Source organism: Calliopsis andreniformis, chromosome 9, assembly GCF_051401765.1.
Source record: "Calliopsis andreniformis isolate RMS-2024a chromosome 9, iyCalAndr_principal, whole genome shotgun sequence".
In the NCBI taxonomy this organism is placed as follows: domain Eukaryota; kingdom Metazoa; phylum Arthropoda; class Insecta; order Hymenoptera; family Andrenidae; genus Calliopsis; species Calliopsis andreniformis.
The window spans coordinates 11,363,919-11,391,908 of record NC_135070.1 but is presented as its reverse complement, the minus strand read 5'-3'; the positions used below and the strand labels follow the sequence as shown (position 1 = coordinate 11,391,908).

Here is a 27,990-nt window from a genome sequence, read left to right as displayed (position 1 = left end):
ACTTTCCCGCAGTTAAATCGATAAAGCATCACATCGTAAATTCTCATTAAGTTTGAATTTAGTATTTTTCATATATATATATATTTATATTTATATTTATATCACGCGCTCTTATATTCTCTCGCTCAAATTCTCACATACACGCGTGTCACGATGTACACGTTTTCTGTCCGCTCGCTAAGTTCATTTCTTTTTTCCTAATTAATTTTCGACATCGATAAAAAATTATATATATATATATAATAATATATATATATATTTCGATAATTATTTCATCATTAATTAATTATCATATCTTATTGTTCCATTTAAAGTTTAAACTAAACTGTTCTGTGTGGTTTGCATGTCTGGCAAGTACCGCACTCATATATATATTCATATATTTATATATTTATAATAAAGTATCATTTACTTATTATCATTATCCTTTATATTTATTAACTAGAATCATGAATAATAATAACTCACAATATTTCAAGCTATGCATCTTTGAGATTAATTAGGATTGGTGCAAATAAAATAATTAATTGAATCTATACAGACCGATCATCGAGCATCGCGCAGGGTAATCCGTCCGATTATAAAAGAAATTTACATAAACGCGAGAAGGTCGATCGATTTAATTAAATAATTGTTTCCACTGTTCTTTACTGTTTCCTTCACGGATATACATAGTATGAAATTAGTAAATTTTAAACAACACAGTTGATAAATTAAAAACTTGGTATTTCAAAAATTCGTTTAAATAATCGGATTAATCATTTTCCTATAAATAATTTCCTAGCGCTATTAATATTGCAATATACACCATTCAGCGAAAATGTTCGCACGTTCAAAGAATGGCGTGTTAAAAAAAAGTAACACCTTTAAGGTATTTAGCATGTTTCGCTCAATTCACTTTCTCTCTAACATCGCATTTTATAAGGCTTACAAAATTTTATATCATTTTAAAGTGTTTTGATTTCGTGTGGGTGAGCTGCTCTATTAAATTACAAATTCGATCATCGATAATCAAAGAAATAAATCGATATCACATGTCCATTATCCAAAAAAGCAATTCAAATTTCAAAGCCTTTGACTTTCACTATACATTTCGTGGCTAAATTTATCATGGTGTAAATGGTATACACAAATTACTGTAATGAGAAACTATTTCCCTTTCTTGTTCAATTGAGCAGACTTAGATAAATTAGAAAATTGATATGAATATTGATGAACTTGGAGTACCTGCGCGAACCAGTCCCACTCAGTCCTCTCAGGTACTTATTTATTGATACTGCAAAATAAAATTTGCTAGAATCATATGTAATGTCCACTCGAAATTTTTATATAAAAATTTCTGTAAAGACAAGAATATCCTTTCACCTACATAGCACAAAATTTATCACGTACAGTGAATTTTTGTAATTAAAATTGTCATAAACTGCAATGTGTACAATGGGAAATTAATTTTGTGTCTATAAAGTACCAAAACATGATTAGAGATGTTACATTATGCATGTATTCCTGTGTTATCTAACATGTATTGAATTAATAAATCATTAATAAAATAATTCAGACAGAAATGTTGTTACTGCAAAATGAAACTATCAAAAACGCTTGTCTAGTAAATTATAAATTAGTGCATTCCTATGTATTCAAGATACGCAGAAGGTGAATTTCCTGTACGTGCATCACTTCATGACAAATTTAATCTGTTCTATAGCGTGACATTTCGCTTTTAAATAAACATTTCACATAAAATTCAATCCTTCCGTTATTCCTGTGTATACCGTTGTGAGAATAATAGTAATGATAATTAAAAGGGTCCGAAAAAAGTTGCTTATCTGTTACTTTACGAACGAAGCGAATGATCAGCTATCATTTAGAATATTTGTAGACGTCACCATGAGTGTGTGTATGTACGTGACGAATGCGTCCCTAACAAAATAGGAAAATTAATCGTGTCAATTCCCTTCGCGCGGTAACCGACATGGCTGGAATTTTGCAAAACGACGTTCGTTGCGCGAAATTGCAGGACGTTCGCAGGAAAGAATTTTGTACTTTATCTAAGATCATCCGTTCGCTGACGTAAAGAAACACGTTTACTTTAAATATAGAAAGATCTCTTTCGAAAACCCAGTAAGGATGTTAGATAGATATTTTTTTTGTACCATGATCAGAAAAGATTTATATCTTTGAACGTTTGACCTGACGTGACTTGGCAGTACGACGAGGTTTCTTTGCGGCGTCGGTCGGTATCTCCTCTGCGCTCGATTTCCGTTTTGAAGATAATGAAGGCACAGGAGCCTTTGGAGGTGCCATTTCCACGGTCGGTGGTGGCGATGAAGGCTGTGTAACTACAGGTTGCGGAGCCACTTCTGTGGGGCTCTGCGCGTCTGCTATAGGAATAAAGTCTAATCCTTCATCGGGTGTCTCTGGCAATACACCTTGGTTGATTGCAGCTTGTGTATTGTCTTCTGTTGGTACCAACACAGACTGACCACAAACCACACATACTGGTATCGCTGGCGACTTAGATCGCCAATACTGAAGCTCTGTTTTACACTTGTTCAATTCCTACAGAATATATAACCACGATTTACCAAACTGTATGATAATTAATGCTTAGAACATATTTAAATGTTCAATAATTTTACCTTGACTTTTAAACACGTTAGATTTTTGTTTCTACACTATACTGATAATTTTCATTAAATATGTACATGACTAAAGGTGTTTATATATATAAATATGAATATTTTATGTCATGCATTATTTGCAAAGTACTGAAAATGTACATATGTTACTAAGTGTACCTTAGTAAATACCTGTAAGAGCGTGCTAAATTTACGAGAGGTCTCCTCGTTCTTCTTATCATTTTCATCAAGGCGTGTAGCATATTCAACTATCTGCTTCTGTTGTTCTGCTATTTTTGCCTTGCAACTTCTCAAATCTCTACGCATCAGTGTTAACTGGCTATTATATCTCTTCATGCCTTGTTTAATCTTGCGAATCCGTTTTCGTAACACCATATTCGATTGTGGAGGTGATACACTGGATTCCAAGAGACCTGGATCATCTGAAGAATGTGGTGGGGATCCTTCTTCTCCACTATTGCTACCTCCCTGACCACTTCCAACAGTTAAAGGTGTTACGGTACTAGAAGCTATAACATTTTTAAGAAATTTATATATGAATATCACATAGCCATCTAAGAAAGTTAAATCAGGTTTGAAGGACTTTAAATATTCCGAGTATTTGCTCACAAGAAAAGGTTCCAGCAAGATCTAAGAAATCAGCTCCAAAATACGGAATTTCTGGTAATGTTGGTTCAATACGTTCCTTAAAGTATTCCATTGCCATAGTGCTTAAATCAAATAACTCATCTGTAACTTTATACGGTCTGGCTAATTTTGGAGTAACTTTAATATAATGTAAAATGCGATAAACTTCATCTAAAATCTAAAATGTAATTAAAAATTAGAGTCTTCATTTACTTGATAGTACTACTATTATTTAATCATATTTTAGATGTTTTAGCTTAATAAATAACAAAATTAAATTACCGAAAGAAGTGTTAACTTACCTCTCCAGGGAAAAAACAACAATGTTTACGTTCAATATGTTTGCCAAAACTCATTTGAAGTAAAGTAAGTCGCATGTGAAGGGTTTCTATAATATCTGATTCACAAGCTAACGGATGATTACGACGTGCCGATTCACGCCTTGGCATCTGTGCTTTAATTGCCTGAAAACGACTTAACATTTGTGCTTGAAGCTTTTGAAATGTAGAATTTAAAATTGATCCACAAACACGATCCATCTGGTGACAAACCTACAAAAAAAAATAAATGATATTTAAAGTACTGTAAACTTGCACATCTTATATCAATTAAATATCATTTTAAATTACATATAAGATACAACATTTAACTATGACTGGAATTTTTACTTACTAGACGTAAATGAGCTACTGTATTATAGTCCAAATAACTGAAAATCTTTTCAAGAATTTCAACTGGTAAATCAGGAAGATTCAAATTACTAGTAAAAGGTGGATCCGAAACGGATGTTCCATTGTAAGAATTAGTCATTGCTATAGATTGATGTCTTCTAGATAGACTCACATCTGCAACCTCTGCAACTGGTCCACCTCCACTACTTCCTCCCATATTACTTGACTGACGAGTCGATACCATGTTTTTATTTTTAAATAATCAGCCTTAGGAAAAACCTAAAATAATTTAATATAGATAAACACATTTATAAGTGATCATTTTGTGCAAAGAAATAAATAAATCTTTTAATTCCAATAAAATAGATTTACTACTATTAAGATATACTTCAACTATAATACAATAAAATTCATACTGACATAAGATATATAGAAAAAATGATATTGTGATTTTTTTATTCCATTTACTGATAATCAATTTATACATAAGCAAAATATTGTAGAAATTGTTTTGTACAGACTAATTTATAGAAATCATTTTTTATATCACTCAAAATATTAAAATACATTACACTCTGTTTTATTATAAAATGAGTAATTAAAACTGATAATCTAATACACTAATTTATTTTCACTCATCGTTTGTACAATTATATTAATTTCAGTAAAAAATTATTTGACCTCATTATACTACAAGAAAACAGTATTACAAAACAAGTTCTGAAGTAAACTGAAGTGCAACGAAATTTCTCGCTGACGTAGTGTTCGATTTTTCGAGTTCCAATGAAAGAAGCTAAATGAAAGAACTTTACGAAATTTCATCATAAACATCGATCAAAAAGAAATTCTCAGAATAACCTACAGAGATTTTCAAAGATTTTCATGTGTAGTTCGAATTTCTTCAATCGATTCTTATTAAAAAAAAGTTCCGAACGAAAATTAGTAACCATGCGAGCAAAAAATTGATAAAGATGCAACGCAAAAAAAAGAATTAAAACTTCCAATGTTTAGCATAAAGTTTCACTATAGGGAGTCAAAATGATTAAAAAATGCTCAAACGATACGACTCATGATCAGTTTCGGTGACAACGAAACGCAATTACCAAATATCTTTGTGACGATTTATGTATAGTGATTCTTCGTTATCACCAAGGAGTAAAAAGTAGAAGGAATATGGGTAGATGAGCATAAATACATTTGCCCACCATGACGAGATGGCCGTGGCGTGTTATGCACAGAACACGCACGACAAATTTATACAAAGCTCAAGGGAAAAAGAAATTGAATAAAATTTGAACTAGAAATACGGCAGAACCACTACTATCCGAATTAACAAAAAAACAATTTTTTTATACATGAAAATTCTCTGATAAAACGCTCGTTTCTTTTTACAATTATCATTTTAATTTCATATAAAATAACATGATTCTAAATAGCGAAAATGAAAAAAGAAATGCATAGAGACAACTTTTTCACAGTTTATAGATTCTGCATTAGCTTGATAATCAAATAAATGTTTTTAATAATTTTGATCCATCACTTTCTACTTTTTTAAGTATCCATGATTTTGTTTCTGCATTTATTAAATACTTTGGTGCTTCTTTTGTAGACATAGAAATACACATATTCTCAATTTTATGTTAAATTGGGAAAGAAATGTTTGAGAAGAAAGTATTTTTTCCAAGAATAAGAAATTCAAGAAATATAAGTTCTAATATATTCAAATGGTATTTTAAATATTTTTGAATATTGGACTAAAAATTATATATTAAATGTCAAACCGTTTTAAGTCAAATGTTACTTCAACCACCAAAGCAAATGCAAATAAAATAGCACTTTAAGTTTAAGACAAAACCCCAAGGAATGAATAAGATTTCACTTGAACAATTAAAAGAAGGTAAAACAAAACATTTTATTTTAATTCATGGTTTGAAAGTGCTAAATGCAATTTGATTTTAAATTTCAATGTATTTAAAATATCAGATAAATCTGAAATATTAAATGACGATGAAACAAAAGCTAAGATAAGCTATGAAATGGACCTGAATATTTGAGCAATATGAAGAAGAAATACATAGAATGCAGATATTTTCTTTAAACCTTGAAACAGCTAAAGCCTTTGAAACCTTTTGTAACAGCGACAGAAAATTCAGAAGTTACTGTAAAATATTATACACTGATGATTGGACATACACTACTGAAACTGTCACTTTCATTTAACAATTTTTAATCATACTTTGCAGTTTTTAAAAGTTCTAAGCAAGATATATGCATGAAATCAAAGGCAACTTGGAATTTTACAATATTCCTAGAGTTGACCGCTGCAAAGTACAATGAATAGAGGCTTTGATCGATACACTTAATGTGCTATTATAAAACACAAAAAACTTTCTAAATCTCCACTCTGTAAACCACATTCTCTTTAAATATTATTCAACCATAGCCTACAATACATACTACCTTGATTCCCAGTACCCAAACCTGACTGAACTGTATTTCAAAAATCCTGAACTCCTAAGCACTTCAACCTCAAACCAAAGCAAAATAAAACAGTTTTACCTTATATTTCGACCATTCAAAGCAAACTAACTCAGTTCTCAAGGTTCCATGTCAAGCTTGAAACACAGTCGTATTTGTACTCACTTTGGTGTACACTACTCATCAGAGCATTTCGAACCATCCTATTTCAAATTCTACACAAATTTCAACCCGTACATTTCAACCGAAAATCGTCTAAAACAAACTCTATTTTCATGGCAATACGAGCAAAGTGTTCCCCCAAAGACCGACTGAAAAATTCGATCCCAAGGGAACGGTATTTCGTTACAGATCACGCTGGAACGAGCTCCGGCTCCGAGACGATCCTATTCCCCATTTACCACGCGAGGACCGTATTTTACCCAGGTTTTGATGGAAACAGAGGGAAACCGGGTGACCGTGCGCAATCGATGTACCTATGAATGTTCTCTCTCTCTATTAAGCTTTCGAAGAAGCTGCGTATGCCTCGGACACCAAGCGACGAGGAACATTTGTCGCGGGGGCCAGCACGGGGAAACGCGAGAACGCGAGGAAGCCGAGAGGTAGAGCACATACCCCCTGTTAAACGGCGAAAACCAATCAATGTGTCCGCGTTGGTGTTTTCAGCGACATTTTGACGGTGATACCTTCCTTCCCCTCGCAACCCTTGTTAACGCTCTCGTTCTCGCTCCGTTTCACTGTACGAAGCTTCTCTCGGTCTCGTCTCACGGGTTTAGCCCTGTCCCAGTCCTGTCTGCCACCTTTCCTATACGACTATCTCTCTCTCTTTCTCTCTCTCGATGCAATATACTCTCCTGCGCTCCCGTGTAACTATGGGCGCGCACACACACGCGCGAAAACGTACCCGGAAAAAGCCCGCGCGTGCAGCGTTGAAATGGTTCTTCCTTCTTTCTCGTTACCTGCCCACCGATCGACCTGTTCCTCTCTAACGTTCGGAAAATCGTCGACGGATCGAGTTCGTTCTCTATAAATATCGGAATAAAATAGAGACACCATTTAACGTAGAAACTCTTTCGTGAGCGAAACAGATATAGTGAGAGAGAGAGAGTATGTGTGAGAGAGAGAAAGAAAGAGAGAGAGAGAGAGAGAGATCGACCCCTTCGAAAAATAAAATAATTTTCGTTGTTTACTCTTGCTATTTGTCTCGCTTATTACGAGTACTCGTCGCTCTCGGTAGCCAGTGGATCGAGATCGGCGAACGAATATCAACGCCGACGTCGACAATGACAACTATCGCGACAACGACGACGACGGCGACAGCGGCAACGAAAATACATGTGTGTGTTGTGTTCTGTTGTAACGTAATATCGTCACTTTTGCTTGCCAACAGTTCTTTCGAGTTTCACGTGGAAACGTGCCCATAGACTCGCGAGGGGTTCCAGGATTGGTCGGTTCAAGCGGGCTGGTTCACAATGAGTGCTACTCTAGCGACATTTTAATGGCTGCTCCGCAAATTGTGCAGCGAGAGAGATCAGCTGTGGAATCGTGCGCTGTTGTGTTACTGCAGCAGCGTCGTACCACGGGAAAAGAGGCGAATAGAGTGTTTTTGAATTGATTAGCAACCGTGATCGAGTCTCGATGATCTGTTGGCCGCGAGTTATGAGATACAGGAATAGAAAATTGGATGTTTGGAATGGCTGGGAGTCTTGAAGCTGAGAGATACGGAGGAAAGGAACATTCTAATGTAACTCTAAGGGAAAAGTCTTAGAAAGTTACGTTAGAAAGAAGGAAATAGATCTGTTTTCATTTTTCGATTTTGGAGAATGGGATAGTTCTGTGGAATATGATCCAAGTTCTAGTTTCTCTTAGTTTCGAAGAATTTCTATTCTGGAGAGTGATGCTGTTGAATTGTAGTGGTTTGGTCTGGTATCATTCATCCAGACCATGAGCTCTCACTTGAGTTGTTTATTATGAAACCGAAATAGTCTGGGTTTTCGTATAGACATGTTGAAAGTATTTGAAGCCATTTGAGTCTTTCTTAAGCAATGATTTTTAATGAATGATGAATCTTGATTCAATACTTTGAGCCTAAGAAAGTAACTCCATCAATTAGAGGAGGAATCTTGTTTTTTGCGTAATAAAACAATATAATGAAGAAAGTCACAAAAGATAAAATAATGCAGCATTTCAGTCAATTTTTCCGAAAAAATTCAATTTATATATCCCTCAATTTTCAGGACAATTTCCTTTCCTAATTTTAAATTTGATTTGCGTGAAAATTTTGATATTGGGACGAGAACTAGCGACATCTGCAGATTGCGCTAATCAATCGAAAGAGTGTGTAATTTGAATCGGAGAATGGTACGAGTGGTTTGTGGATTATTTCATAATCGTTTTGTAGTAAAGCAGGAATTGAGGGCAAATTAACTTAATTCGAGGTGAAATAGGTAAATGGAATTCTATTGTTCTTTGAATGGAAGTATATTTGCAAGTTTCGTAAGATGAATTGTTGTTAGTAAATGATAGTTGTAGACATTAATAAATACTAATATTATCAATAGTGATACTATCAGTATCTAATAATTTTTTGAAATAAGAGTAAGGTAGAAAGGAAAACTAAAAGAAAAAGTTTCTTTCAACATACCATTTCATAAATATAGATATTTATAAGTAATTTATATTTAACGTAAATTCGTATAATGTAACTTTAAATGTAGCATATGAATTTATCATTGAAAATGTCTGTCTGAAAGTCAACGAATAGCATATTTAGAAGTGATATGTTTCACAAATATTCTATTGTTTCAAAAATATTTTTCTACAGCGTACCTACCTAAATATAGAAATCTAAATATAATTGTGTTAAGAAATCAAAAATATTTGCAATGTAGCTTGATACTAAAGAGTCAATATCATAATCAACTTTTATCTTTCACCCCAGTTAAAAGAAAGTGATACTGATAAAAACTTAATTGAAATTAAAGAAAAATTTGAAGATTATCTGAATATATTGTCAAACAACTTTTGCTTCCCAAAAAATGAATCATGAAAATGAAGCATTCTTGAGTCAAAAATGATAAAAAAAACGTGATCGAAAACATAAATCACCTTCATCTTGTTCTCGTCACTATAGAACAATTATCTAGTTGACCTTTATAAAGAAATCCGCCTTTGCCCTAGCCTTCTCGCCGAATGTACTGATTCAAAGATTACTTTTACACAACATAGCAATTTTTTCAACCGTTGCATAATTGTTGCGAAATTGGGTCTAACAATCTACCGAGCGGTTTTCATTGAGATCTTTATTCTGAAACGTATCAAACGTGCCGACCTTCATGAAATATTTCAGAGACTTGTTAAAATAATGTCCAGTGTTCATGAAAATCATACGAACGCTATTAATACTTCTGTAGACGAGTAGTTCTGTAACATGTGCATATTATACTCTGCTCAAAGTTTAAACTGAATTGATATCCAAGGATACCATGCAAAAACGATTTCTAATAGTATTTCGATATTTGATTCACAAAAAGCAGGATGCCATTTGTCTGATCATGCTTAATGTCTTGATTAGGTAATGTTTGGGAACGTTTCGACAACGAGTCGAACGAATTTTCAAGGCTTGACGAATCTGGTCGTGAAGAGAAAATCGTGAGCGGAAGACAATCGTGTCGAACGGAAGCTGACGCATTCGAGACGCATTATTGGGTTTTTAGGGACTTCGAAGTACCGCAAGTCGTGGCCTTGCCTACCAAGATATCTTAGATAAAACCCTCCCGTTCTTTGTATTCATTAAAAAATATTTAGTCAGAAATTATACATATAATAACGTTTAGAGTTTTGAACAAATAAATAAAACAAAAAATGCAAGAACGAAATGACATTTAGCTAACATCTATTTTTATATCCAGGAAGTTTCAAAATGCAACGATCGAGGTGGTAAATCACAGGTAATACGTAAAATGTTGCTAAGGAGTTTTATGTTAATTAAGATATAAAATCCAGAGAATGATGTATCTTGTGTATTAATTGCTGCATTATGATGACATTCTTCGATCGAAGAATGTGTAAAGAATGCCTCGTTCGTAAAGTAGTTGCAAATTGCAGAGACATACAATTCAAAAATTCCCTTGCACAGACACGTCTCGTATGTTAATTATTTCAGTCATCGAATTTTTCCTATACATTCTACTTCGACTATTCCTGAACCTTTGTAATTAGAAGTCCGATTGTTGAATAATGAAGTCACTGAACCATCGTGAGAATATGAATAAGTTTTTGTCAAATATATTTGCATAGATTTTTAAAATTACAAGCGTATACGGATAATTGTCATCGATGAGTCATCGGAAAACACATAAGGGCGATATGATCCCTGTTCTCAACCTTCTCGTTACAGTGTTCATTTAGCTATTGGCAGCTTCTTCGCTTCTAGTTACTATTAAATTTGTGCAGAGTCGATAGGCTACCGCGAAATAAAAGTGGCGTGGACTCTTATTTAACATAGTCCACAAGCCGGCAGTGCTCAGTCGACCATCGACCGTAACAGAGTATTCACATTCCTATTCGTAAGTCCACAGATTATAGAATCTGCGGGGATAAATAGATAGTGTCAGGAAGAAGGTTTCCTAGTGTAAATAGTGACACTTGTCTTCGCCATGACTTTTCTCATCTTAGCACCACTTTTCTTGTCGCGTAAGTTTTTTTTACGTTTTACAAGAAATTACATCTTCGTTCTTCGCGCTTCTCCGATCTTGATATCGAAGACGCATTCTTGCAAAATCCTTAGAGAGGGATTAGGTAGTTTTTTTTTAACAATAACTACCTCGTATCGTGATTATGATAGTGCTTCTGACATTTCTGAATGAATTATTTTTACTTATAAAAAATGATTTTCACGTGATAAGGATAATAGTAATCGGTTGAAACAGTGAAAGCATTTAGGATTTTTAAATATAAAGACATAATATGTGATGTGTTTGATAATAATGACTATTTTTCAAATTGATGAGGTATAAATATTTTTAATTTTTATTACAAAATTTAATAGTGATCCTGTGAAGTTATAGGTTCCATAAAAAATATAGAATAAGTTATATCACATAAATCCAGATAAATAAATATAACAGAATTTACTTAATACAGATTTATTTATAGTTTTATCATTTTTTTTAAGTGATCCGTCAGAAGTGGAAATTGTTTCAACACCGCGAAGACCTTATCAATAGATACTCCGTGATAAAATATTATGTTGTGTTATATGTATCAATATCTATTTGTTGCTACGGGTTTGAAAGCAGTGTCTTGTACTTATTATTAATATCACGGAACCACTTGAAATTCATGGAGCGAAGTTAGCGTCGCCGATGCATGTACAGCTGGGTCAACCCTTGCACCGTAGAAACGGACATGTAAATGCCAATTAGGATAGTAGCGAAGATTTTCACCTTAGCGGAAGCATGCCGGAACAACAAGTAGTATCGTTACATAAAATTCATGAAAAGGGAAAGCTGAGTAATGCTCGTTCGCAATATATTATTTGTTATCTGCATAAGGTATCAGTAGCATCGTTGCTCGCTAATACATGTCATGTTTTTGTATATATGCTAAAATAGTAATTTTGTCGAAACACTGCTAATGTTTTACGAGGAAAACATATGCAAATAGTAGGAAAGGGAAGGGAGCAACATTTTTAGAAATTTTAATATTTTCTTCATTTTACTCCCTGAGAAATCTAGTATATAAGGAGCCTTGCAACGAATATAATTGCACAGATGTAATCGGAGTACAAAATCTAATCCACTTTAGAGAATAGTGTCGCTTATGAATGTTCAGTCTTATGTAACTGATTTTCTGCACGTGTATTCAGATGTATGGGATTAAGATGCGATTAACCGTACATTAATAAATTTCGCCTCTGGGGAAAATGAGCATATTACTAATAACAATCAATACCGTGTTTCTTTATCGTTCGAAGCAGCGAAAGCTCATCGCAGTTATTTCAGCGATTAGAGTAACGATTCTATTTATCATTTAAAAAAAAGAAAACTCTCAAGCGCGGTTTTTATCGAATTCTAACTACCTCTTTCTTCTATCACAAAAGTGGTCTTGAACTTCAATCGACATTGAAGTTTATTGCTAAAAAATTTATCATAACATTAAAAAATATCGCAAGAGTTTAAAACTAATTTCGAGACTTTATCTTCAAATTATACTTCACAAAAAATTTCCAGGGGTTGAAAACAGTTATATATCGGTTCCAGTTCTCGAAACGGTTATGAAGAACCGAAATGATGTTATAACTGTTATGGATATATCAATTATATCTATAACTGTTATTTTTCGATTCTTTATCAGTTACTGTTCAATAGAACAGTCAGTTACTGTTCCATAGAACAAAAATGAAATAGATATACAGAACCCATGGATTAGGTCCATAACAGAACCAAAACGAAGCAAAAGTCATCGACAGCGATAAACGTGCGTGTTGTATAGAATTGTAGTCAAATAGAATCATTTAGAACATTATACATACATATATAGGCGTATATATAGTTATAACATCATTTCGGTTCTCCATAACAGTTTCAGCAGAAACCGAAATATAACAGTTTGAAACAGTTATTTTCGGAACCGTTTTAACCCTTAAAAGTTTCACAATTATAAGACACAGTAATAATCTGAATCAGAGAAGCTGCTGAAGTGGTCTTCCAAGCAATCTTCAATTTCCCCATGCTTCTACCGACTGATAAATATCACTCCATGAATTTCAGCACTAACATTTCAATTCACTCACGCTAGATAAGCACACCTTCGTCTACCTTTGACAAACTTTACGATATCGATGTGCCTATCACGAATATATTTTTTTATTGCGGTGTAATCTCAGCAAATTCGACAAGACAGATTGAAGAGAAGACTAACTCAAAATATTTCACACCTATAAATTAGATTCTCAACGAATAGAAACAAAGCACGTTAACAATTAACAAGAAAAAAAGTCAAGGAGGAATAAAGCAAAAGTATATAAAAGGATTGTTGTGGCAATTTTCAGTTCGCTATCGGAAGGCTATCCTTCAGCAAAACATTACACGCAATTTTCCATAGGAAGGACGCCTTTAGGATAAACGGAATGAGAAATTGCCGTGTTGCATCTTCGTTTTCATTATCATGGCAGTTACGTACCCCGGAAAAATATGTAACATCCAAAAACATTTTGCACAATTTGCTGCACGTCACTTGTTGCGCAACCCATGCCATGGTGGAAAAAATCGCGTCAAAGCTGAGGCGAAAAGTCTGAATGGGGCTTATCGTTGCGATTCAACGATTAGTTACGAGCCTATTTAAAACAGTAGCGTATGTAAGCGGGGAACATGTTGATTCTACACGAACCACAGAACATTTCCACGTTAACTTTGAAGTCTATACCTATCAGGGTCTCGCGGTACCGATCCGTTCCCACTATTCAAACGTTTGACGTTTGAAGCTTACCGTGTACAAGCTTATAGCCAATATCAAATAACCACGCACACGCGTAATTACTACTTATGGTAAAAGAACGTGTAAAAGAAATTAGCGTCGACCCGCTGTACGTGCGATACGCAAAAACGTAACACTACTCCTTCCATCGCGAACGATAAGTGAAATTCTAGACGGCACTGGATGATGAAAACAGTATTCGAGGAACGAATGTAACATTTCGAAAGTGATCATTGTTCTCATTAAAAATTGATCCTACCCAGACGTAACATAAATCAGAAGCTTAATCGAAACTCTATTTTAGAAACTTAAATTTCTCTCATCATATCCAAGAAATTTAGTTCTCTTTTTAAAATAGAAAACGTCCACGAGCTCTACGTGCCAATGATAGTAACTTCAAACGAAATTCTGATGAAAAAGAGAAGCCATTAAAAATAGTTTTTCAGATCACTTTTTTTATTTAGAGACAAGCTTAATTCAGGATGAAAGATTGGTCTTATTTTAGTGACCATCCTTGGACATTTCCATTTTACCTACCATTCTCATGTATCTGCGACAATAAATATTTTGCATGTTCAAAGGACACCTGTGACATGGCTGTTCCTTGCCAGTTTGATTTAAGTCAACCTTGCAGTTCTTGAAACGACGTTCGTAAGGACCTTCCTTCGTGCCAGAGTTCGGTTAGCAATGATCTCCATCCTAAGCAAACCGTCGTTATTCGACACACGTGTTGCGCACATGCGTGGGACCTGGAAGCATGAGCACGCGATTTATCTTTGTAGATAGAAGAAGGGAACTTACCCGGCTGACTCATTAACCAGTAATCGAGGAGCGTCTTTGTCGTGTGCTCGCGCGTACTCGAGGAAGTAGCCCATTTCGTTTTCCACTGAAAGACGTCAAATTTATCGCTGGATCATGAATTATCCATACTTCTATCTCTTAGTAATTACTGTACTACAACTTCGTGGAATTTCAAGTCTAAATGTGTTTAGAAAGTTTATAAGTCTTTCATAATTATTACTCTTAAACAGGTATATTTTACTGGGCATTATGGTATTAAAAAGAAATGAAAGGTTTATTTGAATGAGACGTAGTTGAAGAGTAACTAAGTGGTCTGCAATAGATGTTTATATATTAATATAAATATAAATATTATATATAAAAGTTGACCTTGTTGCATGTATGAAACAAGTTTAGATTTTATTATTCAATAGCACGTTAGAAACGTATGCATTATCTAAAACAAGGTACATAATGGCTTCGATCGAAGCGAATCGATATTCGTATTGCAACGCTAACTAGCGCACTAGTCTTTCATAAAGAGGATGAAATAATTCATCTGTGACGAATTCGAATGCAATGCCTAAGTAAGCTTAAATCTTTCACGAAACGACTTTCACCGGACGATCACAGAATTTCTCGCATAGAGCGTGAAACTGTTTTATACCTATTATTGTATTACATTTACAACTTAGCCACAAAGCAAGCTTCTCGCCCCGTGCTTCATCGTAGCTTCACTCGTCGTTTAATTCTATTGTCTTCTTCCGAGAGAACATTGACATTATCAGCGATCCTTGGGAACTCTTCTTATCTCAATTAGCATTTTCCATAAAGTACTTAAGAATTCAGTTGCGCGGAGTTAACAAAGCTCTCAGAATTGTCAGTGCATCGCACGTAGTGGGAGGTTGTTAATTAAAAACAGAATCCAGATTCAACTATGGAAATTTTACACAATGTGCAACAACGTGTGCAGATTATAAACCTTCATGAATTTGTCGGCTTTTCTTTCAGAGCTGGTAGCAGGTGACTTCAGCTACGAAGGAAGCCATGGTAAGATAATTATAAATCTTCGTATGACCACTAAACGATTAAGTTCTATTTAACGTTTGTTTATTAATCCACTTCTCGTTAAATTGGTTATTTGCAATTCCAATGCAGGGGAATCACTTTTTACTACGAGATCGAGTCATTCTCTTGCCTTATTTAGCATATAATGATATTATTTGTCATAAGAAATCTTTGCTTGGCTTGTTTGTCTATAGCTTATTATTTCAACAATTTATACTGTGACATAGGAATTAAAACATTTTCTGTCGAGTTGACGATAATACTTTAAAAATATTTTACAATTTTTCCTTTTAGGCCCGTCGCATTGGGGCGTCGATTACAAGACTTGTTTGGGAAAATACCAATCCCCTATTGACATAGAAGAGAAAGATGTTACGATATTCACTTTCCCAACCTTGAAGTTTTCTAATATACAAAATTCTCACACAGCGTTCATGAAAAATAATGGACATACAGGTATGAAGTTGCAAGGTCAATATATTGACAAGCGTGTGCACGATAACCATTGTCGCGTTTGTTAACATGTAAAGACATTAAATTGTATTTAAACATTGGACTGAAACGCCCAAGATTATTTTTCGATATGCAATGTATTTATTACATACTAGTTAGATTACATCAAAGAACTACAATTTTATTTCCAACCACGCAAGCTAGTAAATTAAATTATTCTATGCAAGTTTCCATGCATTACTGGCATACAGAATTTTTTAATATTCCTCTGAATTCTCTAGAAAATAGTAAAGCTTAATGTCTCGTTAATTTGTACTGGCATTAATCAATTCGGATGCTTTAAACGTACTTCACGTATAATTCGCATCCTTGAACAACTGCTAATTAACGTTGATTATTACACATCATAGACGTTGTTTCGCCGTAATTAAGATACATTTCCAAAGAATCGCGTGTGTCCGAGAAATAGCTCGTGGCAGGCTCTTTATGAAATGAATTAAATTTGCAAATTAATTAATATATTTGTTTTTCTAATTAATTTAGTAATGATTCAAAGTACCGATAGCAACCTGCCTACGATATCGGGGGGACCTATCAATGACACGTACGTTTTTCAACAACTACATTTCCACTGGGGACCAAATGATAACGTAGGATCTGAGGACCTCATTAACAATCATTCGTATGCGATGGAGCTTCACGCAGTTTTCTACAAAGAATCGTATGGGTCCTCGGAGGAGGCCATGAAACATCCTGATGGTCTCACTGTGTTAGGATACTTATATGAGGTAATTGGCAATTATTTTCACAATGTATAATGCTCTCTTAATTTACTGAAATTTTCTAAAAATTTAATTGCACAAAAACTGCATTAAAAGATACATACACACATATGTTGCAGGCTGAAGACAAGCCGAATCCAGTTTTCGAAACAATTGTCCCACTGATACCAGATATAACAGAAGTAGGTAGTAATGTGACGATAAATGATAGTAATGTCTTAAATAAATTGATCGCACCCGATATAGCATCGGCGCAAAGTTATTATACATACAAAGGATCGTTGACCACACCTCCTTGTTATGAGATCGTACAATGGATCGACTTTATACAACCACAGCCTATATCGCACGAACAGGTATGTATTTTGAAAGCTGTTTATCAATTGATCAAACTTGAAATTAGTTAAAAGAGAGACACGAATATTTTCCGCAAATATTCTCACAGTCTCAGTAATTCACACGTGAACATAAAAATAAGTACACGCGCAGAGAAAGTAATCTGGACTGATGATGTAAGCTCGTAATTTTATCTCAGACACTGTCGAGTACTTCTAAACATTTTCGAAGCGCTGAAGCCTAATTTTAGATGCAATAGAATTACCATCTGAAAAGGATATAATTTGCACGAAGCTCTTTTATTGCATACAGTTTGATCAAATATTTTTTTATCAAAAGTGTTTGACGAAATAGTTGTCAAACTTTTTTCTTGTTAAAATTGTAAAACTTATTTCTTTATGATGAAGTTATTTTCTGTATCTAAGCAATTTATTTTCAGTTGGCTGTCTTCCGTAGTATTCAGTCCTCTGATGGCAAAAATTTGACGCATAATTACCGACCAGTGCAACCATTAGATGATAGAGTGATTTATCGTAATAGTATTAATGAAACTACAAACACTTCCCCTGCAACCAGTACAATGATAACTACCGAAAAGAATACGCCAAAGGATGTGAAACCAACTGATTCGACTTCAAAAACGAGTCCACCAGGGAAGAAAAACGGGCAAGAGGGAATATGGGGCCCAACATGTTTGTTCTATTTTTGATGTCTTATCGTTATTCGAGTTATTATTCGTTCTTGAAATTATATATTTCTTTTTTTTTTGTTACAGCTTTTACACTAATACTTGGAGCTCTCTTTTTTATGCTATTCGAATAATATTGGATGTTCTAGTCAACTGACAGTCCTTGTAACATTTGAAAGGAGACGTAAGAATAATTTGACTTTGTTCTGAGGAAAGTATTATTTCTATTCTCAGAATTAATTCATACAACGTAATGTTGGTATTGACATTTTATTGAATGAAACTCATCTGAAGGCTATGCATATAATAGAATACGTATGACATATAAGTTTAAAAATAAATATTCTCATTATTTTTAATTATAGGATATATACCAATGGTACTTAATCTACTTAATCATGAATATTTTAAATGTTGTATATACATACATATGCACACATCAGTAAAAGGTTGATTTATTTTCTGACTGATTTTAAGCACTAGATTCAAAATTATTAAGATGCAATTTTTCTTTTTTACATTATGCCAAACCAGCAAGATTATTTGCTTCTTGTGACTGGTAAAAAGTAGAATTTTTTTAGGAAAAAATCTGTGACATGGATATACATATATTTATTTAACAGTTCCTATTATTGCCATAATAATCTACTATATTCAGTAACATAAATAATGAGGTTTCTCTATAAGCGTCTGTACATAATGTATGGAATGCATAAAGATACTAAATCGAAATGAATCATGATTCAAATTATAATAAATATAATTATATCAAATATATTTTATTATAGCTTTATATGTACAAATTTATTTAAATCCTACAGTAAAAAAAAGGATGTAAAAAAAACTCACAGTATTAACTCTGTGAATCTGTCCGTTCTTTAGTTGCCATATTTACTACATCAGCTAAATTATGCTGTCCTTGCTTAAGTCGATCTCTGATAAGCTCTGCTATTGCCTTCTGAGTTCTCCTTTCTAATTTTTCTAGTTTTTTAGAAACATCTCGCTTAAGATCCCAGTCTGGTTTTCTAGGAGCGAGATTGCTAATATCCTAAAGAATTATAGTCAAATAATCAGCAAATGATAATAAATATTAATATTAAAATTAATATCGCAGATAATTACTTACAAGTTCCTCAATGACAACTTTAGTATTCGCGGCATTTAGTTGATCTTGTACTTCCTCTTCTACATTGCCAGGTTTTGCGTCCTCTAATACTTTGTCTTTTAAACTCTCGTCTTGTGGTTTATAACTTCGAAACTTTGGTCTGTCAAAATTAAAGAGTAAATATAATTAAGACTTCCATTTTGAGGTTAGTTGAGGTTAAGTTTAAAACACGTAAGTAAGATACAAACACTCACTTCGGTAGTCTATTGGCAGTGTCATTTTTATTCTCCTTGCTGTCTTCAGCTTTTCTTTTTAAAGCTTGCAAACGCTCTTTCCTTTTTAAAGCTTCGTCTTCTAAGGACCCAATGTTATCTTCCGGCATGTTTATGTTTTATTCTATAGTTTATGAACTTGCCACCAGGGGGTCGTAAGTACTAATCGATTCTCGAAAAATCGTGATCACTTCCGTTGTATGAGGTTGTCCTTCAAATGAAACGTTTATTACAAATAAGTTTAGGTTAAAGTGACGTTGGTTAGTGTTTGTGTTAAAATATTAATAATGAACGTACAAATTTATTAAAAATGAAAAGTTGTTAGTGTCATATTTTGTGATGTAACTCGAATAACTAATAATGTGTACCCAACATGTGATTATCATTGGAGAATACAAGTTTCATCTTTTAGAAGGTACGTGTGGACGTTAAGAAAACCAATTTCTATTTCTCTAACGAATTAGTTTATTAACATTTTTACAATGGTCGGTACAGTTTGGCGTCAGATAAATTACAGGCAAAACTTGTCGATTACGTCTAACGTATCACCTATATACCCTAATGTATAATAATTTGTAATATTAAGCTTAACATACATTTAAAAACGACGACATATTCGAGTCGCCTGCACGTGGTTATTGCATACAATTTTCACAAATCCTCTCGTCCAAAGCGTGCATCCCGCGCATGCTTCGTATTTATTTTTATTCTCACGAAAAGAAATTTTCACCATAAGGATTATTCATCGAGAACAAATATATTAGAAAAGCTAAATGAACCTTTTCATACAAATTTTAGCATTCGAGAAATAATTTTGAATAGCATTTACAATACTCCTCATAACTATTCAAAATTTCCTAACTTATATATCTTCTAATATTGCATAGTTTTCTTATAGTAATGCTTTTAGTTTTGTACAATTTATATTTTGATTTTATTCAAGTACTGTAAGGTCTCAATTAACCAAACTACTAGTATACACAATATTTGGTACTCAGGTCTTTAGTTATTCTCTGCACTAATAATAAAATTGCAGTAGGTGAAAGCAAAAAAGCCTACAAAATTACTTAAATTTACGTCAAAGGCTGCGAATTAATTATACTATTCCCAGCGTTCAAAGGAGCACAACTTAATCAAAACATAGTAATGAAAATTATTTCTGTCAAAGAACTGCGAATAATTCTATGAACTTTGAAAAAGTATTCACGAATTCATTGATAAAGAATAAATGTCAATCATGAACAACCCTTCGATGAAGATTCGTCGATTGGTTCCACGAGAGAAATCAAGAATCTATGCCAAACGTTTGTGAAATTGAGGACATGCACGCGCGATGTCTTTCCCGGTGGCATTGTGAGGCATCTTCCGCGGCGAAAGTTTATTTACAGTCGACGAGCTATTTTCGATCACGAAGCCTGGCTGGATACACGATTTAGCGAGATCCTCGATCTCAGGAGAGCCGAACTCCTCGCTGTGCGATGGTCAGTTCTACACGTACACTTAGATAAATAATTAATAGTCAGCGGCAGGACTGGTCGAGGCACCAGGGGCACCGAGGCGGTTATCGTGGTCTGTAACGTAGATCTTCTTCAATGGAGAAACCTGATCGTCGTCGGAAGCTCAGATAAGGATGCGCTTCGGCGCGACAACCCTGAAGAGTTATGATCGTACTTGAAGAATCCTGACTTTGGCTCGAACGTTGCGCTATGCAGGCCACTCTTCGTCATCCCCTTCGCCAAATGCCTTGAAGTTACGATAACTATCATTACGATTCCCCTGCAACGTGAAATCTATTCATAAGATTTATTCCCGCGATAGTCGGCGTTCCTTGGACCAATGAAATTGATTCGAGCGCAGCATCTTATAAAGAAATTTCACGGTGCCTGGTTACCCGTGATTGAGCACGGTTTACGAAGCTGGTGGTGCAGGTATGATGGGTAATGGAAACAAAGAAAGCGAAATTGAAGACAGGAGACTGGGATCGTGTGCTTATATACAGAATTCGTGTTGCAATGCGACTCGTAATTACGTAAATCGAGGACTCGAGTTGGTGGAAACGGTGAACCTGGTTTGAAGCGTAATTAATATCATTATGACCGTTTAAGGACTTCCTCGTTACGAAGACTTTGTGAAAAGCAGGCTTTCCTCGCGAGTCGTCCCGATCCCACGCACGATGGAACGCAAATTTTACGGAGTTATGCGAAGATTCTGGTTCGATTTCACTTGGGATTGTTCGACAGTACTGTGGCCTCTGATTGCAATACATCCTGTGCATTCTATCGTGCTGAATCTTCTATTGAATAACGGGATACTGCATGTAGTGTAAATCCAAGTCGCGAGCTGGATTACCGATAAGAAGCTGAACATTTCTTCTGTGTCCTGATTTTATAAACGTGCTGAATTTGAAATAAGATCGAGACGATGGAGCGATTGGTATCTGTCATGAAAAGGCCTATGTTGGAATTTCATAGATATTATCGCTATTTTAACGAAAAAAATTCTTTACATCCAAGGCACGTTTTTTGATGAGTCTATGTAATTTTGGAAAACTCGTCAAACCGAATACATAAATATGTACCTACTTTCTTATGAGGGCATATTAATAATTAAAATTGCTCCATGCACCTTTTTCAAAATATTATAAAATTTAAAAATTATTAAATCTTCCTTCCAAGAATCTAGGACACACAGAGCACTTTAATTCTTAATAATCTGCAAATATGTATTGAGAAGTAAATATTAGCATACTCGGCTTGAAGTGTCCGACAAACTGACAAATTCATACTCACTAAGTGACTACATTACACTCAGAGAGCTCTTCTCGCATGATGTATCCAACGAACGATAATCTAAACGTGAATTAATGAACCTTTTAAATCATCGAGGACACGTCGAATTCGAGATGAAGCAGATGAATAAAGGAGGCGAAGGAAGGACGGAAGAAGTGAGAGCTCGATTTCACCTGACTAATATCGTCCTGCAGTGATTTACATGACTCGTCTAACTCCTGGTCCTACTTCTTTCTTCACGCCGATGCTTTCCCAAACGAAGCGACCCCTGGAGCTGATTTAAACTGAAGATTTTTATTTGGTACGGCGCCCACGTTCAAAGCCAGAACTTTTGAAACGATGTTCAAATCTTCATGATTCCCAGTGCCTTGTACGTTGCTCAAGTCGTTGGCGATGCCAGACTGATACAACAGATGTTGAATCTGTTTTGCAGGCGTGGGAGGCTTCGTCTGTCTAAACTGCGTATAAGGATTGTAAAAGTTCGCGGGACTCCTTTGCGGTAGGTTGAAACCGAAATTATTTCTGTTGGGAGTGGCTTTGTTGTCCACGTTGAACCCGAAATTGCCGACAGCGTTAAAAGCCTCCTGGCGATTGAATCTCGTCGTTGGAGGCAATGATGATTGGAAATCGGCGGAGAAAGCAGAGAAGCTTTGTTGTAATCTCTGCTGATGTTGCTGTTGTTGCGGCTGATGCAGCTGCTGAGGTTGTTGTAATTGCTGCAGCTGTTGCGGTTGTTGATGCTGCAGCAACTGCTGGGGTTGCTGGAGCTGTTGCAGCTGCTGGGGCTGCTGGAGCTGTTGCAACTGCTGGGGCTGCTGGAGCTGTTGCAACTGCTGGGGCTGCTGGAGATGTTGCAACTGCTGGGACGGCTGGAATTGCTGCAACTGTTGCGGCTGCGGGAGTTGTAACTGCTGTGGCTGCTGCAGTTGTTGCTGCTGACGGAAAGACTGCAAACGCAAACTCTGGTCTTGGAAAGGTCCATGGAAAGCTATAGGCGCAGAGACACTGGGCACTTGTAGAGTTAGGCTGGGCTGTAAGTGGACATTGGATTCAGCAGGTGGTTGAAAGGGCAGGAGGTTGTTGCTCTGCTCGAAGAAGAATTGCTTCTGTGGGAGAGGACGTTGTGATTGGAGTCTGTGCAGCCTCTGCTCCTCGAGTTGCTTGAAACGCTGCTCCTCCAATTGTTTGAGTCTCTGGTCTTCAAGTCGCTTGAACTTAGCTTGCTCCTCCAGCTGCTTAATTTTGGCTTGCTCCTGAAGATAGTACTCCTGTTGTTGCTTCTGTCTAAGCTGCTGCAGATAAAGCTGCTGTTGCCTCGCAAGGAACTGCGTCTGCTGGATTTGTTGCTGCTGTAGCTCTGCCAGCTGCTTTTCCAGCAGGTGCTGCTTAAACTCCAGTTGCTCCTGGAGCGTCAGAGCTTGCCCATCGTTAGGCGATCTATAGATCGGCACCACACTCTTGGGCACGCCTTGCTCGTCCTGTTGAACAGTGAAGGCAGCTACCAAAGGCGCTTGGAAAATTTTAACCTCCTCAGTTTTGTCTTTCGAGTCACTCGACACTGTTACATTATTGTTCTTTGTAATCACTGGGCTAGGTTCGACTGGTTTCTGAGAAATTGGTTGCGAATTGGCTGATGTGATACCAATACTTGCACTTCCTGTAAGACTCTCAGAAATTTCTTCAGCTGGTTTCAGTGTGAGACTTTCCACTTTGTCAACAGAGAAAGTATTGGCAGGAGTGTGCACATATTTCTTCTCTTGTCGTTCTACCTTCGGTTCGGTTTTGGCTCCGAACATCGCGGATCCTTTATCCGGTAGGATCACATTCTGAACGTGAAAGCTTCTCGCGTCTTCTTGGGTAGCCTTCTCGATGTTCATCTCGGGTGTCTTCAGAGTTACGTAACTGACAGTGTTGATGAAGCTTGAGTTCTGGAGCTTTTCTTCTGACGGTATCTCCTCATCTCCAGGAAAACCCTGGAAGGAGAACATAGACTTTTGCACCCCGAGATCATTGTTCAAGTTCTTCTTAGCTACACCCTCGAAGGCACTCGTGTCTCTTTGAGCAATATTTTCCCTCTCATTGTTGTGCTGTTCGGCAGACTCAGTCTCTAAGTCGGTTAAGGCCTTTAAGAGAGCTTGGCGAAGATTTTTATCCAGCTTCAACGGTGCCTGGAGTAAATCCAAACCCTTCGAGGAGACCTCAGTTTCCTGAGATCTCGCTGGGCTGATTGATGACACGGTCGCCAATAGAAGCACTAGTGTTACCTGTAAAATGATGTTAAACTTGTTATTGCTATATTTAATTTAATTTATAATTTATTACAAAGGTTATAGTAAATTAATGTAGGTACTATTTTACTGTCATCTACACTTTCTTAGTTCCTGCATTAAGTTATAAATTGACAAAATAAATGTTCATAGATTCCTTTAGAAGTGAAAGTTGCTCGATTGAGCAAAATATCAACAGATAGAATTTGTACATTTCGAAAATATTTGTTCTCTAATAATAAGTAATTATTAGTTTTAATTAGTCGTGAATACCGTGAGAATGGGGGAGCCCTGTTTACACATAATTTCAGTATTACAGGATTCACATTATACGACATATAATTAATCCAATTAAAGTCAACAAGGAACCGTCAGTAAAATTTGTTTGTTCTGATATTAATGTCAAGATGCTTATCTACCATTACAGCCCAGTAATAAAGACACACGCATTTGGTAATTTCATTGAGTTGTATCTGTGATGTTTCACACGATTCTACAGAATGTCTCTAAAGTTCATTATTTCTCGACAACATGGGGCCTTGTTTTTTATTTCATTTGTGCACCCCTTTCACATCTTAAAATATACAGCACAAAAATTGCAATAGTACAATGAAAGCTAGCATAACAAGAACTCATCATGTTCTAAAAACACTAAACGTACCATCTCTAATCATAGACTCAACATTGCACCAAAGTAATACCTACCAAATTACTACTCACAAAACAGTAATTACATAATAGTACATGGACACAGAATAACACTTCACGTTTTTCAGTTTATTACAGAAAATTGTAATTATTATTTGCCATTAAACCTTGGCGTGCCTCGAACGAGAAGAAAATATCGTTCCAGTTGAGAAACGGATCATTCGCGGTGGCGACCGCGCCTTGAGAGGTCGTAAGTTCTCTTCCGTTGAGAGGAGATTACCTCAGCGGCGAACTTTCACACCGGTCGTTAAAGTCACCATGGTCGAGGAGGAAAAGCGATTTTCATTTCTGCCAGGAGAGAATTCCACCGCTGACGAGCCAGGAATAAAACGCCACGCTTCTGTTCGACGCCTAGTCGTAACATCAACTCGCAAAGTCAAGAGAAAACACTTGTTGCGTTAACAAACCAAGCGGCCTTCAGCCAATAGGAAAATTCGAAACGGGCGGGCGAACGAACAGATCGCTGACATTTACAAAGAAAGTTACGCGAAGAAGAGTTTGCACAGAAAGAAGCATCTTCGTGGTATAACAAAGCGACGTGTACAAATGTCGGGGCCTGTGAGGCAGGAACAATGAAAAATATCCTAGGCCATGCTACCTTTTGTCGATGGCGAAAGGGAAACTCATTTTACAGTGACTTGAATGTCAATGAAAATTTCTCGCGTTTCATTCACGGATCTTTTGAGTTCCACTTCCTAGTTCGCACGAATTCAGTCGCCGTTTTATGCATTATGCAATGGAAGGTGTGTCGTTGCAATTGATTCGCGTAGGGGCTAGAGAAATAGCGCTAAGAATGAATAAAAATTCGTTCTGTTAAAACTGAAGTGTCTTGCCAGGGATATTGCATCACGATGTTTTTGTAGGTGGAGATGTTCAGAGATCTTTGAAAGTCACCAGGGTTCTTTCTTTTTAATGCACTGTTATATAATGTCAGTTGGCCAAAGTTGATATAATAAGATTATACAGAATGGCTCACGTAATTGGAATTTTAATAGGTTACTTGGGCATGTAGGATTCGCCCTAAAAGGATGTCCTACATTTCTATTAACACTATCTATATTCTGCTTCTAAGAGTGTTTCTGTATAGGCAGAGGAAGATGACAGACAGCTTAAAATGTTGGATAGGTATCTTCAGAAACTTTCTAAATCGCCAAATAATCGTGCGAACATGTGAGTCCTCTTTGGCTCAGCATCTCACTGTATCAGCTTTCGGCATGGTGTTTCACTTTCGAAAACTATGACTGTTGACTGACCAATTAACACTCGTCCAAAGAAAAATTTTTCTTTATATCCTGCATTACGAAACTAATTAATATTAAATATTCTTAAATTATGCATCAGCCAATGCGACCTACTTCTACTAATTTCACAAAAAAAGCAACTTATATAAAAAAAAGGAATATCGAAGGGAAACTGTAAAACTTAAGAAATGCCATTTCAACGAGAAATCCTTTAGTCACTTTACGACGCCACGTGTGAATGACGTCTTCATTGAGAATCAGCTTTCTACGAGCCGATTTTCCAGAAGACAATTCCCTGACCCATCATTTTTCAACATGCGAACAGATCTACCGTGAATTTCTCCGCGTCAAGTGCATAGCTCGCCTGTTAGAAAATAACAATGACGCACAGAAAGGCTAATAGCTCGCCATTTCAGTAGGAATGTAAATTGAAAGCACATACAAATGAAAACAAGTGAGTTCAATTCGTTTTCAATACATTACAGAGAAACTTACAATACCACAGATTTATACGACACAATTTTAATATCACAAACACTGGAGAACTCAATTTCTGAAACATTATTTGAAAAAGGTGTTTGCATATTTGCAATTTTCTTTAAAATATAAATGCCTTATTTCTAAGAGAGTAGGTGTGCGTGATATTTACAGTGAAATCGCCCCCCTGCTTGTTATAACGATTCCACATAAATTTCCATGCGCTTCTCTCTAACACCAAACTACGAGCGCGCAAGAAGCAACCAGTTAACTAAGCCTCATGTTCCTAATGGAGCGAGAGTCGATGAAATAATGCTTCCGGAATCTGATAAATTCCTGGCGCGAGGAACGTCGTTTTAACAGATCGCTGCCAAAGAATCACACAATTGCATCACAATGCAACCAGATAAGCGATGCTCTTGATGCATTGGTTCACATGATAACCAGCGTTAATTAAGCGCAACGTCAAGTGATTCACTGACCGATTGGATTAAGTATCGCGCAAAGGTAATCAGAGTGAGTCAGTCAGGCTCTAATTACGTCAATTATTTTTTATAAATTTCGTGTAATATTTCATGCCGCATTAAAATCCCACGACCAGCTTCTCATTGTTCCATCTGAACTTTTAATAACATTCTAAGTAGATACAATTATGTACTCCACTCGGATCTACCTTTATTCATTCGAAGAATAGAAAACGTCAAACTTACGAGTCACTCAGAAATCAGTTAAAATATTCATCGTCAGTTTTCTTCAAGCTCAGCTCGTAAAACGTAATATACGAGTAATAAATATAGTCCCTGACGTACACAATACTTTCTTTCAAAGTAGATTAAGTCACAGTAGTTTTCGCGGTTCCAAGAACAGGAAACTGATTCCCGAAACTTGTTAGAATATTTTTCCCTGCCTTTTGCAATCCACTGGACCGCACACGGTGAGAAAGTCAATTGAAATTCGTCGGCGAACAGATGCGTTAAAATGGAAAGCGCGTAAACCTGTTATCTCGTCTCGGAGATCATTTTCGCAGCTTATCTTATCCTTAGCGTAACTCGCAGTTTTCGTTTCATCACGAACCCCGCGTTAAATTAGACGTTTATGCGTACGTGACTAATATCCATACTGGACAGATC

General features: G+C 35.8%; 5 protein-coding genes across 9 annotated transcripts; 1 reads left to right on the top strand and 4 right to left on the bottom strand.

Moving 5' to 3' along the window:
• Positions 1–308: 308 nt before the first annotated feature.
• Dmpd (F-box protein dampened) lies at positions 309–7,161 on the bottom strand. 2 transcript variants are annotated; one of them, XM_076385510.1, is made up of 6 exons: positions 7,031–7,161; positions 3,939–4,216; positions 3,569–3,817; positions 3,249–3,444; positions 2,799–3,148; positions 309–2,559 (listed from the first exon to the last, which is right to left on the bottom strand). In XM_076385510.1, the coding sequence occupies exons 2-6, from the start codon at positions 4,179–4,181 to the stop codon at positions 2,170–2,172; spliced, it is 1,428 nt and encodes a 475-aa protein (XP_076241625.1). In that variant the 5' UTR covers positions 4,182–4,216; positions 7,031–7,161; the 3' UTR covers positions 309–2,169. The 2 variants fall into 2 exon arrangements, with proteins under 2 accessions (XP_076241625.1, XP_076241626.1); XM_076385511.1 differs by having other exon boundaries at positions 2,811–3,148.
• LOC143183382 (uncharacterized) lies at positions 7,048–7,837 on the bottom strand. The gene is made up of 3 exons (XM_076384906.1): positions 7,751–7,837; positions 7,606–7,705; positions 7,048–7,439 (listed from the first exon to the last, which is right to left on the bottom strand). Exons 1-3 carry the CDS (start codon positions 7,835–7,837, stop codon positions 7,180–7,182), a joined length of 447 nt encoding a protein of 148 aa, XP_076241021.1. The 3' UTR covers positions 7,048–7,179.
• A 3,161-nt stretch (positions 7,838–10,998) lies between these two features.
• Positions 10,999–18,369, top strand: LOC143182943 (carbonic anhydrase 2). Its single transcript, XM_076384276.1, has 7 exons — positions 10,999–11,110; positions 15,686–15,724; positions 16,037–16,198; positions 16,739–16,983; positions 17,097–17,333; positions 17,753–18,005; positions 18,089–18,369. Exons 1-7 carry the CDS (start codon positions 11,074–11,076, stop codon positions 18,133–18,135), a joined length of 1,020 nt encoding a protein of 339 aa, XP_076240391.1. The 5' UTR covers positions 10,999–11,073; the 3' UTR covers positions 18,136–18,369.
• Positions 14,363–19,488, bottom strand: LOC143182944 (coiled-coil domain-containing protein 12). 4 transcript variants are annotated; one of them, XR_013002539.1, is made up of 5 exons: positions 19,361–19,488; positions 19,128–19,266; positions 18,851–19,049; positions 14,713–14,780; positions 14,363–14,593 (listed from the first exon to the last, which is right to left on the bottom strand). XR_013002539.1 is itself a non-coding variant. In XM_076384278.1 (4 exons), exons 1-3 carry the CDS (start codon positions 19,486–19,488, stop codon positions 18,855–18,857), a joined length of 462 nt encoding a protein of 153 aa, XP_076240393.1. In that variant the 3' UTR covers positions 14,666–14,780; positions 18,851–18,854. The 4 variants fall into 4 exon arrangements, 3 of the variants coding, with proteins under 3 accessions (XP_076240393.1, XP_076240394.1, XP_076240392.1); XM_076384278.1 differs by lacking the exon at positions 14,363–14,593 and having other exon boundaries at positions 14,666–14,780; XM_076384279.1 differs by lacking the exons at positions 14,363–14,593; positions 14,713–14,780 and adding an exon at positions 18,496–18,590.
• A 2,915-nt stretch (positions 19,489–22,403) lies between these two features.
• LOC143183380 (uncharacterized) lies at positions 22,404–24,531 on the bottom strand. The gene is made up of 3 exons (XM_076384905.1): positions 24,518–24,531; positions 23,089–24,459; positions 22,404–22,977 (listed from the first exon to the last, which is right to left on the bottom strand). The coding sequence occupies exons 1-3, from the start codon at positions 24,529–24,531 to the stop codon at positions 22,404–22,406; spliced, it is 1,959 nt and encodes a 652-aa protein (XP_076241020.1).
• Between the last annotated feature and the right edge of the window lie 3,459 nt (positions 24,532–27,990).

Bases quoted from the DNA above. Each gene is read 5' to 3' on its own strand.
- Dmpd (XM_076385510.1), bottom strand. From the start codon at position 4,181: ATGGTATCGACTCGTCAGTCAAGTAATATGGGAGGAAGTAGTGGAGGT. The intron at 3,818-3,938 runs GTAAGTAAAAAT...TTTTTTTTGTAG, and splicing joins CAGTAGCTCATTTACGTCTA to GTTTGTCACCAGATGGATCG. The intron at 3,149-3,248 runs GTGAGCAAATAC...AAAATGTTATAG, and splicing joins TCTTGCTGGAACCTTTTCTT to CTTCTAGTACCGTAACACCT.
- LOC143183382 (XM_076384906.1), bottom strand. From the start codon at position 7,837: ATGGGCACGTTTCCACGTGAAACTCGAAAGAACTGTTGGCAAGCAAAA. The intron at 7,706-7,750 runs GTATTTTCGTTG...TTGTCGCGATAG, and splicing joins ACAGAACACAACACACACAT to TTGTCATTGTCGACGTCGGC. The intron at 7,440-7,605 runs GTAAACAACGAA...CGATATTTATAG, and splicing joins AAGCGAGACAAATAGCAAGA to AGAACGAACTCGATCCGTCG.
- LOC143182943 (XM_076384276.1), top strand. From the start codon at position 11,074: ATGACTTTTCTCATCTTAGCACCACTTTTCTTGTCGC. The intron at 16,984-17,096 runs GTAATTGGCAAT...CATATGTTGCAG, and splicing joins TGTTAGGATACTTATATGAG to GCTGAAGACAAGCCGAATCC. The intron at 18,006-18,088 runs GTTTGTTCTATT...TTTTTGTTACAG, and splicing joins GGGAATATGGGGCCCAACAT to CTTTTACACTAATACTTGGA.
- LOC143182944 (XM_076384278.1), bottom strand. From the start codon at position 19,488: ATGCCGGAAGATAACATTGGGTCCTTAGAAGACGAAGCTTTAAAAAGG. The intron at 19,267-19,360 runs GTGAGTGTTTGT...TAATTTTGACAG, and splicing joins ACTGCCAATAGACTACCGAA to ACCAAAGTTTCGAAGTTATA. The intron at 19,050-19,127 runs GTAAGTAATTAT...ATAATTCTTTAG, and splicing joins AAGTTGTCATTGAGGAACTT to GATATTAGCAATCTCGCTCC.
- LOC143183380 (XM_076384905.1), bottom strand. The intron at 22,978-23,088 runs GCAGCCACAGCA...GCTCCAGCAGCC, and splicing joins CGTCAGCAGCAACAACTGCA to CCAGCAGTTGCAACAGCTCC.